This window comes from Argopecten irradians, chromosome 3, assembly GCF_041381155.1.
Source record: "Argopecten irradians isolate NY chromosome 3, Ai_NY, whole genome shotgun sequence".
In the NCBI taxonomy this organism is placed as follows: domain Eukaryota; kingdom Metazoa; phylum Mollusca; class Bivalvia; order Pectinida; family Pectinidae; genus Argopecten; species Argopecten irradians.
Window position 1 is genome coordinate 48,128,621 of NC_091136.1, and position 13,833 is coordinate 48,142,453.

At 38.0% G+C, this 13,833-nt stretch overlaps 1 protein-coding gene across 1 annotated transcript in view; it reads right to left on the reverse strand.

Annotated features, from left to right (window-relative positions):
• Positions 1-11,547, reverse strand: part of LOC138319712 (uncharacterized) — a 42,348-nt gene extending 30,801 nt beyond the window's left edge. The window contains exons 1-6 of the mRNA XM_069262852.1: positions 11,487-11,547; positions 10,450-10,503; positions 10,033-10,248; positions 2,882-5,721; positions 2,249-2,563; positions 680-829 (exon numbers count right to left, since the gene is read on the reverse strand). Coding sequence (XP_069118953.1) covers positions 680-829; positions 2,249-2,563; positions 2,882-5,721; positions 10,033-10,248; positions 10,450-10,498 — 3,570 coding nt within the window. The 5' untranslated portion in view covers positions 10,499-10,503; positions 11,487-11,547. The remainder of the gene's footprint in view (positions 1-679; positions 830-2,248; positions 2,564-2,881; positions 5,722-10,032; positions 10,249-10,449; positions 10,504-11,486) is intronic.
• Positions 11,548-13,833: the final 2,286 nt, after the last annotated feature.

Sequence of the window (13,833 nt, forward strand, 5' to 3'; positions counted from 1 at the left end):
CCCTTCGGGCCAGGTGAGCTAATAAAATCATATATCTGTAATTATTGGGTTATCTTGTATGTTCCAATATAATAAATATAGACAACTAAAAAAGGTAAATGAATAGCATAAAACATTGAAAAGTGCTACGGATTCACCTATTTTTAACGTTTTCAGGCCAAAATTTAAGGGGTTGTTAGAAAGCAAATCGTTCTTATTTTTTTCTTCAGATCATGTTTTTCAGAAAAAAAGAAAACAACTATTTTGATGCAATTTTTCACTAAAATTAGGTTCGGAATTACTTTTAAAATAACGATATTTTGTAGTATTGTGGAAAACCCAGCTTATTTGATATAGTTATGAATTCTATATCACATACTGAAGGTATGAACATGTTACAGGCATATTCTTTATATGTTAAGGGATGTTACAGTGAGGAAATATTATTTATTTTAGTTCGGAACATTAAGTCATTAGTACATATCTTTAACCAGCCCTAGAAGAAAAACTAACCCGGTGACATAAGATGTTTATGTGGTTTTTGTGATCAGGATATACCTAAAATCAAAATATGAAAAAAATGAACAAAATCCCTGAGGAAACCAGAACCTTAAGTAATGAAAACAAGTATACTAATAGAATTTCAAGGGTTCTAGGAAGCTGAACATGATCACAAGTTAAGATGATTTATGATACTAACATGTGATATCTTGTGGTCCCCGAACCAGTACACCCAAGATGACCCTGGGTCAGCACTCTGTTTCTTAGCCATAGCACCAGGGACAATCAGGCCAGGCCACCAGCGGTCTCTTCCTAACTTTGCCCATACTATCTTACCAATACCAGTCTCCTGTAACAATCAAATAGGAGAAAATATATACTGAAATGATCTTTATTGATAACATTAATGCAATATATAGTAGTCAAGTCTTGTTAACTTTAAGGCCCACTACCTTTCTGAAAAGGCTTTTAATTTTTAAAATGGGAATGTAAAACAAGATCGATATTTTTGTAGAGACTTAAAAACTATTACCTTACCGTTAATACTACATTTATCATCACCTTCTGAACGATTTGATCAAGATAAATAAAATGTTTATTTTCATAACGCGGGTCGTATTATGTTTCCCGCCGTCGTCCTAAATACCGCGCGGTAGTTGACTATCACTGCGCCAGACGGCAAAACAGGGAATTGACTCTCCACTGTTTTCATGTATTACGCAGGAAATCTTGCATACGTTTGGTGTCATAATCATATTTTATGTCATCGATATGCATTTTCTGATGTTATTGATGTTTATTTAGAAACCTTTATATTTTGCTCCGGAAAGGTAATGGGCCTTTAAGCTTGTGCGACTCTATATATCTTATACCCCCTTTAATAATTTGAAGTATTTTGATGGTCGCAACTGAATTTTCACTCTATATTCATGTTGACTGAAATACTCGGTATCTAGAAGTGTAGCCGTGGTCCTGCTAATTTTGAGTTCCCAAGATTTGATTGTTCTTAGTTAAATATAAGAACTAAATACTGACAAATCATGCAGGGCCTGCTAAACGACGGATCCACCAGGGTATTAGACTGTCACACACAAGTCCACATCAATATACAAGATGCAAATTTAAACAATCCATTTGATTCAAAAACAAGTTGAGAAACACAGACAGATGGACAACCTATTACTACAGGGCAGGCTATAGACATATTAATATTCTGCTGGTATCAAAATATAAACCATAGGAAAATAGATTGGGTATTCACTTCCGTTTAGGATGAATGTTTTCTTTAGACAATGTTTGACACTGGACTAATAGATCATTTCCTAAAATAGACACTTATGTGTTAGAAACAATCAAACAGAAAACTGAACAAGATGCCCAAGAGCTGTAATCTGGCCATCTTCGATTTTGGATCAATGAGAGATGTGAAAACAGAGATCATGTCAGGATCAATTTCAGGTAAGTTTCAGCCAAATCTCACTGGAAAGAGAAGTTCCAAATGTGTTTACAAGATGGCGGCTGTGGCGGCCATCTTCGATTTCAGATTGATCCTAAAAAATAACACTTTGTTGGGACCATGCCGGAATCATTTTAGGTAAGTTTCAGCCAAATCTCACCAGTCGAACTTGAGAAGTTTGAGAAGAAGTTTAAAATAAAATGTGAAAAGTTTACTGACAGCAGATGGCAGACGACGACCGACGATGCACAATGACTATAGGTCATCATGACCCCTCAGGTCAGATAACCTAAAAATCATTTGAATACTTACAATGTGCAGACTTCCAAGGTCCTTGGATGATGGAGGGCATGATGACAGAAGTCCACTATTTTGTTGGACTGATGAGGTAAAGCCTCTTTCAGATTGCTGAATGTTGGTATCAGACATTTCCTGGTGTTTATGTGATGGAACAGTGGAGTGGCCTGCTGGCAAAGTTTTTGAAGGTTTGACCAGAATCTCATTCTTGTTTACAGTCCGTTTGTCTTTGCAGTTGTATTGTTGATGTTTTATCTGAAACCGTTCCGTCTTCCTTGGCTTTGGTCGCAGCGAGTCCTCCCAACCACCCATCCCACGCCAGTAACTGGACTGTACAAATATATACAGCTCACAACACACTATATCATTCAAGCATGGACTTATTCTATTAAAAAATTATTCATTAATAAGTTATTTATCCTAAAATGCATACAGTACTGCAGATGAACAGTTAGTAGTGCACATCTGTCTAATGATCATATGAATATCGTTACATGTAGATATATTGTATGGGACACACCAAAGTTATCCATCCGTACAATTAAATTGTATTACCACAATTTCAAAAAAATTGAAATGTGATTCCTACAATACTTGACAAATCCTATCATTGAAGATAAAACTTTCTGTACCAGCCTTATTACCAACCTTTAGTGAAGCATACTTCTTCATTGTGTTTGATCTACTGTCTTGGTAGTTATCGTCTTGTTCCTGATCATCCAGGTCAGACTGGGTTGAGTCTATAGGTCCTGTACCACACTCTTCCTGATAAAGGTTGTGGTCCTTGCTGGAAAAAGATTTTTCAGCTTCTGGATTCTCATGTTCATAATTTGGTGACAGTAATTCTGCAGTATTTTTATCCTGAAGGTCACTTGGTACAGATCTACATTTAAATGGATTGCTATTGTTCTCACTGTCACAACTCTGCATCAATGGGCTACGGTGGATCTCCGAGACAGAGCTGTCAGCCAAACAAACCACTCCTTTGTCAGCCATTTTTCCAGTAGTTATTTGTGAAGATGAAGATCCAACAGTGACTTTCACAGACCTAGTGGGTACCATAAGTTTACCTATGGCTGTGAGAGCACTGGTTTTGGCACTCCTAGAGTATTTAGACCTGTGACTATCGGGAGATTTTTGTTCTTGTTTCCTTTCTGTCACCTTGTCTAATGTCTTGATGCTAGATATTGCAGAGTTTTTAGTTGAAGTGTCGCAATCTACAGTCATGTCTGACAACTGATTGTCAGATACCAAGTCACTTTGACAATCGTCAACAACCTTGGTAAAGTTACCATCATCAGAAATCACTGGAAAATATGAAGCTTCAACTGAAACCACATGTGATACCGACTGTCCATCTCCCAAATCCTGCATATACTGGTCGGTATTATCTTCCTCAAAATGACACCAAGAAACCTCTCTATACTGATCATATTCTACTCCAGCAGAATCCATATGAACCTCTTGGATATGACCTTCAGAAACCTCTGAATACTGACCATCATCGGAGTCCTTCTGAACAACAGACTGACTACCATCTGAATCCGCCATAAACTGACTGTAATTGACATCTTCAGTATGAGAGGTATCAGATTGGAGAGCCAGAGTTCCTGTGCTGTCTATAGATGAATAGTCATTAAACATCTCTCTGGGTTGTTCTCCATCTTCTAGCAATTCACTGAAGTCTTCTATCTGGGGTTCATCAACCAAGTGTTCCTTTACTCCAAATTCATCCTCATTTCCAATGGCATCAGCCTGATAGGTTTTAGTAAGTACCCTGCCTGATGAGTTATTTCCCTCCGTTACAGCTGACAAGATACTGCTGCAGTCTGACACCTTTTTCTGCAATTGCTTTCCAAACCCACCTCTCAGACGTCTCTTTTTCCCATACCAGGTGTTAGTGCTGGATTTCTTTCTACTTTTTACCACATCCTTCAACTGATTCTTTGATTGGCTGTATGCATTGGTGTTACTATCAAAATGAGAACGGTCACTTTTATCTAGTCCTGGAAGTTCTGGTTGTTGTTCACTCTCTAGATATTCAGGACCCTTCGAGGCACTACAACCTACCAGTACTGTTGCCTGTTGACCTGTACGATCCGATTCGTCCACTATTGGTGATGGTGACCTACACTCCCTTACATTATCATTACTTGTCTCTTCATCGTCTGTGTATCCTTGCATCCTTGCATTCCCTGTCCTCACATTCTGCTCGCTGTATTTTTTAGCACTATCCAACTCTACTTTCCCATGTTTTGTTGTTCTTTGCTTTTTCTGCAACTTTTCATCTTTATATTCGTATACTTCAGCAACTTCTTGAAATCGCAGCTTTTTCACTACTGGTACTAAAACTTCTGTTGACGTCTGCTTCACACTCTCTTCCATGACTCGACCCGAGATGGCTTCCCTTGATTTGCCTTGTAATTTATTCTGGACATTTTTAATGTCGGAAGGACCAGAACACTTGGCAGAGGAGTTCTCTACAGCCACAGATTTCTTCATCTCTTTTCTTAGTCTATTCGCACCAATAAAATCTGTATCAGTTTCCATTTGGTTCAGTTCACTTGTGCCAACAATTGTTTGGTCGAACTCCTTTAGTATTCCACTACTTTCCGTCTGATTTTTCTTCACTTCTTTACTGGAATTTCTTTTTTTGACAGTCACTGTTTTTTTCTTTCCTTCATCCTGCTGATTGCCACCATTTGTAGTGTCTTCATTACTTACTGGGATATCCTGACTGGACACCCCGTCAGTTTCAAGTGTTGGATTTTCTATTCCAGTCTGTGTTTTGGACTTTTCTTGTCTCCTGGCAACATCTATTTGGTCCACCCCTCCTGTCTCACTGGTGAATGAGGTTGCCTCCTTTGAAGCTTTCTGGCCATGCTCCGGAGTTTGTGGCTGTAGATCAGCTGTGTCCTGCCTTCTTTCCTTTTCATTATTATTGGCATTCTCAGAGCTCTTTTCCAGTGATAGATTTTGACCTTTAAAATCAAAGTCTATTGCCTTCTTTGCACTGCTTCTTAGTTTCTGACATTGTGTTTTGTCCCTAACAAAATTAACATAGCGGCGACTATTTTTCTTAATCTTCACTGTCCCTGACTGAGTATGACCTTGAGTGACCTCATTCCTAAGGTCATCCAAATCCATGGTGGTTTGTTGAGAAGTTGATGGGTGAGTTTCAGGATTTGGAAAGTTACTGATTGTCTTCTCATTGTTTTGTGGCACTTTCCTTGGGATAGGCAGTGGTAATCTACAATTTTGACTAGATGACCCCAAGACTTGTGGTAGTAGAGATGTTGATCGACTATAAAGTCCTACAAACTCTGTCTGTTGATGCAATGGTTCATGCTGGATGATGTTTTGGCCAATCAGTCTTGGTCTAAGGGTGTTCTGTCTAAATGGTACAGACTTATATGGCGTCGGAAATCTCTGCTTTGTCTTCCTCAGTGGGGGAACGGCTGGTCGGGGTAGCAACATGCTTCCATGATCTGTTGAAAATAATATAAAATAGACATGAAAGAACACTGAGCATTTGCGAAACAATCAATACCATTTCAGTTTGTATTACAGTGTTATGTTTAAAGTGACTTCTGCAGATATGTTTTCATCTAAGCATACATAAAGCATTAAAACGAGAACTTCTACAGTTCAAATATTTTGTGTTATAACTAATCTTATAAGGCATCTTAATTTTGTCTGTGCATTTGAATAAATTTCCACAGCTTACGTACAGGTGTACGTGATTCACGCATCGAAAGTAATATGCACGTACACAAATTGGAAGCAGAGGGTACACTGCACGTACGATAAAATGGGAGTAAAAGCTAATAAAATGGGTGTAAAAACTGAAAACAGTTGTTATATATAATTTATATATTAAAACTGTCGGAAGAAATGAAGAGACAATATCGTCCTGATCTTTCTGTAAGCTGGTTGCTACTGGCGATTTCCCTGCCAGCATTCCCACCACTTTTAGCTATTGGGGGTTTTCATAACCCCCAGCTTTTCAAAGAGGGGGTTTTGTTAAATAACTGGGGGTTTGTTTCACAAAATGAAAAAGATAATAAAACAAACTCGTAAAAATAACTTGTTTTCGTTTTATTTTTTCATTTCTATCAACAGATTTGTACAAACAATCATGAAATTGTACAGAGTATAGAGCTGAACTTAACGGTTCTGTGCATAGTATTTCTCTGCAGCTTTCTGTACAACCTCATTCTGATTATAACCCTTTTGCTTGGAACAATATTCAATTACCATTCTATCCTCAACTGAGGACACAGACCTCCTGCTTGTAACAGCATTTACATGTCTGTTTTGTAATGAAAACCCACGTTCACATGGAACACTGGTCAGTGGACATGTTAACAAAATAGATGCAATTGTTGCAAAGTCAGGGAACAATTCATTGTAATCTTTGATTACCAAAAGACAGAACTCTGTAACATCCATTTCTCTGTTCATATTTACCACATGTTTGAATTGTAAAAAGATTTTTTTCATTCTGCTAGAGTCGACTAGTGGCTTGGTTTCATTTTCATCACTACATGTATTGTAAAAGTCAATGATATTTTCTAAACTACCCAGCCCGTGTTCCTTAATACCACTGACAGACTCTGGAAGTTTAGAAGGATTTAAGACTATGTTTAAGTCATGAAGGACCCCCAAGGAACTATCAGGAAACCTTTTTGAAAACTCTCCGAGTAAGTTGTTTACATACTTTTTTCTAAAATTCCTGTGAGCAATTCTGTCTCTTAGAGAACAACATATGGGAATACCTTGCCACTCTGAATGTTCATCTGTCTGATCTACTACTTCCTGTACCGTTGGAGTATTTTCATTCAAATAACTAGAAATAACTAGTGATGTAGATGCTACTATTGTTTTCAACTGATTAATATCTAAATTATCTTTCTTTTCTTTAGGATCCCCCTTGCCTTATTCCCACCTTCTGAATGCGGGCTACAAGCCACTTCATGCTCAAGACCAAGAATGAGGACAGAGTAGCAATCAAAACATGTACTTACAGCATCAGACATAGATAGCCATCGTACCTGTGTGGGCTCTTTAAACCTTTTTACCTTTTTGCCCATCAAAGAAGTCAGTTCTTTGATTTTATTATATCTAGGAGCTGAAAAATGATAAAAATTAAAGATATAGCTATCAACATTTCATTCACAGATTTAAGAAAAGGGATGTCTTTCGCTGCCCAATAAGACACTAGAGATAGTCTATGTGCAGAACACCAAATATGAACTATTCGCGGATTCTTTCTCTGAAGTCTCACACCAACACCGCTGATCTTTCCAAACATCACTGAAGCACCGTCGCTGCCAAAACCACTTACTTTGGCAATATCATAACCTATTTCTTGCAACCAGTTAACAATACAGTTATAAACAGTTTCTGCTTTCCCATCTTGAATAGGTATGTTGGCTACAACTCTATTTTGACTTTTCCTCCATGAACAATTTTGCAGAACATCACTAACTTTTTGTTAGTTGCTATATGTCCAAGCTTTCATCAACCATTATGCCAATAAAGGGACTTTGAATGATTCGTGTTATTGTCAATTCTCTTAAAACATTTGCACTATACTCTTGCATTTTTTGAGCTGCTTGATGGTTAGACAAAATACACGACCTATTGGCCTCAGTCAGGACAGATGATTGATTTGATATCTGAAAAAAAAACATGGAAACGTTATAATAACTACATTTACAAGGAAAATCTGCACATAATACAAACAAAATTTATGAAAACAACATCGGACAAATATTGATTTTCTGACTTCTTTACATACCTGTAAATCAATTAAACCAAGATATTGTCGGTTTGGTATATTTCGTTCAGCCATATGTGTTGCCGTTCGAATCTGGGCTTCTAAGACTGGCATGAATTTTCCTTTTACGCAACTTGTTTTCAAAATAACGTTGTTGTGTTACAATTTTCTTTGCAAGTGTATGATCGTCCGATCTCATATGCCTGACAAGAGCAGAACGCTGATAATTCTTGGAGCCTGATACAAACGCATTGTTTTTTTAAAAGTTTTTCGAGTGCTTGAGGCACGTTCACATGTAATACAGTGCATGCGATCATTCTCGTTTCGCAGCCAGTCAAAATCTTGCAACCATTTTTCTTTGAAGTTTTTCTGTAGTTTACTGTTACTTTCAGTATCCTTTTTGGGCTTTTTTGTTGTTGTTGAACAATTTTCTGTGTCACCAGATCGTTTTTGCTGTGACGGTCCAGCGGCGAAAAAATCGGCTGATACAGTGATGAAAGAAGAACGCTGATTGGTCAGCCAATCAGAAGCATCAAACCATTTTCTACTTTCACTTTTGATATCTAATTCGAGCTTTGTATTGATCGTTCCCGTTTGCGTATCGACGATCGGATAAAAGCAAAGGCTATTGTCAGTACGTTTTTTTTAAACGCATGAATTTTTAAATTCTACGTTTTTATTTCAAACTGTACTTAAAAAACGCACTGTAGTACGTGAATGGGAATGCTGCCCTGCATTTTGATTGGCTGATCATGACGACCCATCGATCTAGGTTATTTCATAACCTGAATAATGTTTCGCTATTTGATTATGGGCGCTATCACACACTAAAGATCGTAAGGCGTAACACCAGTGGTGTTTACTTGTCCGATGTTGTAAACATGGAGCCGTCTAAAAAGCGTACGATTATTGATTTCTTCTATCACCAAAAGAAAATCCCTGAATGAAACAACGTCTGAAAACGTAGATCAATGTAAGAAACGAGTAAAAAAGTTCCAACCCCAGTGTTTATGATGATTTGATTGGAAACAGTTAACACTATTTAAGTTCTTTAAAATCTACAGAACACTATTTAAGTTCTTTAAAATCTACAGCTTTGAGCCTTTCAATGTCATTTTTTGCAGCATGATATCCGATGAATTGGAATTAGAAATGAAAGTAAAATTGCCCTTATGTCACCCAAGGAGTCGATAATTGAATATACTTAAATGTGTCATTGTCTTATGATCAAAGCTTGATGAAATGCTTAAATATTTGTTAAAATTTTGCTTGTACCCCAAGATTTATGCTTGTACCCCTCAAATTTTCTGAGGAGGGGTACACTTAACCCCTGATGAGAGAAAGTCAGGGGGCACGCTGCATCTGTGCATTTGAATAAATTTCCACAGCTTTCATCAAATTTATGGTTTTCAATAGATTACGAAGAAAAAATAATATGTACCAATTGTTAGCCTAGTTATGGCACACATAACTTTTAAATGTCATCAGACTATTTGTATAGTAGTAGAAAAAAAAAAAACTTTTAAAAAATACAAAAGAATTAAACAGTCTGAAAATACTCACCTTTTCTGCAGCAACTAATTAGTACAATTAAATGTACACCAACTCTTTGATAGAAATTGTTATTTTCTGATATGAAACATATATCAAACATGTATTTGACAACTGTGACCTTGAAAGTAGGTCAAGGTCATTAAGTTATAGTCCTTTATCCAAGCATGCTACAGCCCCACACCCATTCCAGGTCTCTAGACCTTTTAGTTATTGACAAATTTTCAAAATATTTTAGTCTTTTTATCATATCTAACCTTAAAGGCAAAGGTTATTGAAAAAGCATAGTAGGAAAAGTATTGTATTCAGTAAAATACTTTAGAGTTTCATATTCAGTATGATATATTTTACGGATAGTTTGTACTGAATATATCCCTGGCTAGTTGTGAGAGCAGCTAGAAGGATTTTCACCTTGTGATACTTGACAAGATACCAGGTGTATTACCAATTTGTCATCAAAGATCACCTGTTACTTTAGAGGTGGAAGGAGTTTCTACCATTTCAGTAGACATCTTTTCTGAAGATGATTCTTCACCAGCTTCTGGCCGACTGTCATTGGATACCTCAGCTGGACTGACAGCATTAATCTGTACTTCATCACGTATACTGACATTGGTGAAGGTCACGTCACTAAGGTCAAGGTCAGTTTGGACAGCAATAGTATTTTGCGACCTTGGCCTCCCTTAAAATACAGGTACAAATTGCTTAATTATTGCATAGAAATGAAATTATTGTTCCTTAAATTGGTTTAGGTTTCTGAATATATTATGTTATTAGGCTTTTTTGTCAAGTGATATTTTCACCATTTGACAAATTTTAGGTTAGGAATAGCAAACAATCCTCCCAAGCATGTATAATAATCTAAACATTTGTTAGTGTATACCTCTTTTCTTCTTGGCTTTATTAACAGTCTCGCTCTTTTGATGCTTCATTTTGTCTGAAATGAAATTTGGTGAAATTGAATATACATGATATGTACTTTTCCATCTTTTATTAACTTATTACAGTAATTTCACGTGCTAACAGTTGCTAAATAGTAGCAATAAAACTAATCTTGTCTCTACCACAAATTTGGTGAAGTTAACATGTCCATAGAAAAAGATACCATTCTCTAAAACAGTGGGGCCGCGGTGGCCGAGTGGTTAAGATGTCCCGACATATTACCACAAGCCCTCCACCTCTGGGAAGCGGGTTCGAATCCCATGTGGGGCAGTTGCCAGGTACTGACCGTTGGCCGGTGGTTTTTCTCCGGGTACTCCGGCTTTCCTCCACCAACAAACCTGGCACGTCCTTACATGACCCTGGCTGTTAATAGGACGTAAAAATAAACAAACCAAAACCAATCTAAAACAGTGTTCTATGCTTATTTCAAAACTTTAGGAATCAAATTCAAAATCATGAACAGATTCCAAAAGGAATTTAAAATGTAGCACTAGTGATCTGAACGACCTTTTAAGCTTTATCTGTTGTATGTGCACGCAGATTGGTTAAAAAATCCAAGAAGAAATTTTCGAGCTGAGAAGAAAACAAAAATAACGCCCTCCTCCCCCCCCCCCCCTTCAATTTGATTTTGTTCTTATTTCTATAGTACATGATAATAATGTACATCAAAAATAGTGTTACTGAAGTATTTTTGTACTAATCAGTTCTTTTTAAAAGAATGGTAATACGATACCCACAAAAACTAGATGACATTGCAAATGTAGTATTTTAATGGGGAAATGGCCACGTGCACCTGACTTGCAATGTATTCCTGACTTTAGTCATGTTTATTTCAGATTGGAAATTATATTAGGCATTTATATTCGGCCGTCAGTACTGCTCAAAAATTCAACTGCTCTACAAAACACAGATCTTTGTGTTATAACGAACAGCTGGTGTAAAATTTCCTTTCGTTGCTAATATGTTACGTTTATTTACCTGCTTCCGCTCTTTCTCTTCTCCTGCATCCGCACCTCTTTATTCACCTGTCAGATTTTTGCTGTCACGTGATTCATTTCGGCGGGATTCTGTTGCATAGCAATTGCCGACAGCTAAGGTCAATCAAGTTCGAAAGATCATGTTCACTAATATTTGTAAGGCGGGAGGGGGGGGAGGGGGAACTAAAATATAGAGAAATTTATTAAAACTTTGCTCACCCGTTCCGCTACCATACATGTTATAATTTTCTCCTTTGAAGAGGAATGTGTATCTTAACTCTTGTTATGGTCCTGATCGTAAAAGGCGACTAAATTTAGGATCTTTTCTCTTCTTCCTAACTGATTACGTCTTTCCGAATGCCTCCCTTGGCACTACCTCACTTTTATTTTGGCCTTGAGTTGAGCACGTGTGAGGAAGACTCTGGGTTCTGTTCCTTGGCCGAGACTTATGCTCTTGCTTAGCGCTCATCATACAGGCAGAGGGACGACTGGTTCGCCCGTTGTCAATATAATGTGACCGGGTGGGTGTGTTGCTTGGTGCCTCAGCGGCATGCTTCAGTGATATAGCACTATATAAAGGGCAACAGTTCCACTATACAAGAAGGCACAACACGAACATACCGCAATCTCCCAAAATACGCACCTCGCGCTTCATACATGCTACACACCAGGGGCGTAGGAAGCGGGGGGGGGGGGGGGGGGCAGCGGGAACAACTGCCCCCCCCCCCCCCCGTTCCCCAGGACGAGGGGGGCAAACATGTCTTTTTGCCCCCCCCCCCCCCCCCCATTTTCGACGACTTTCTGTTCTAAAAATGCATATGGGTCCTCCTGCACATTTTTCGTACTTCATTCTAAAAAAATTTCCGCTGCGCAGTGCATATCCTAAAACGTTCAAGCACATAATGTTCAAACCTTTAACAGTTGAAATTCAATACACATGAACTACACTAAAAATGTCCATCAAGGGATTCTACGTACTACATTTGTATTTCATTTTGAATGTATCTTAAAAGATTACTTTGTTTATATGTCTTAGCAAGACAATTAATTCATTATTATTTTGAGTTACGAAACAATGTAAAGCCGGTATGTTCAGATCGAGTAGGGTTGCACAATGATATGACGACACAATTATCATTATCATTTCTAAATGCAGGTTACTTTAAATCGAAAAATTACCACCACCCCCCCCCCCCCACCCCCCACTAAACACCAAAATCTCGCGCCTTCGGGCGCTCGCAAATTCATCAAAATGCATGGTAAAACTCATCTTAGCCATTCTAAATCGTAATATTTTTCCCGGGGGAGACCCCCCAAACACCAAAATCTCGCGCTTTCGGGCGCTCGCAAAATCATCAAAATACATTGTAAAACTCATCTCAGCCATTCTAAATCATAATATTTTTCCCGGGGTCGACCCCCAGACCCCAAAATCTCGCGCCTTCGGCGCTCACACGCTAATTTGGCCAATTTGCATATTCTACAATTTTCTTTTCGCGATCCCACTGTCTATAAATGTGTACAAGGATTATATTTAATGATATATGAAAAAAATATGGTTGTGTTTTGAATTAATCTCCTCCTGTAGGTGCGGTGCGGGGGGAGGGAGGGGGTTACAAAATATTGAGGACCTTTGCCCCTCCATTACGTTTCATCTTCCTACGCCACTGCACACTGCATACATGGGAGGCCGTCCTTACATGACCATCGCTGTTATAGAACGTTAAAATAATCAAACAAACAAACAAACTAATAACAAACTTGGCAAGCGAAACTGAGTATTACATTTTAGGTCATCTGACCGAAAGGGTCAGAATGACCTATATTAATAGTCATTGTGCTTCGTCCGACGCCGTACATTGTTCGCCGTTCGAAAACTTTTGATTCAAACAACTTCTTCGCAATAGCCAAAAGGCCTAGAGTACTCATGTTGGGCATGTAGCATGCCAGGGTAAAATCTTTCAAGTTTGTTCAAATGAATGACCTTGAACTTCATTCAATATCATAGGACGCATGGTTCAAAACGCCTAAAACGCATGGTTCAAAACGCCTAAAATATTTGGGCATTTAGCATAATGGTATGAAAGGACTATCAAGTTTGATCGAATAAATGACCTTCATTCACTGCCACATAGTTCAAAACGTCTAACATCTTTTAGCGCCTTCTTGTTAATATAAAGGCTAAGAATGACTTTGACCTTCATTCGAGGTTACAGGGTTCAAATATACTTAAATATTTTAAACGACTTCTTGTCAATAACAAGAGGTCTAGACACCTGATATTGGGCCTGTATGATGCTGGACTGATGGGCTAATCTACCGATTTTGTTCAAATAATGAAATTGACA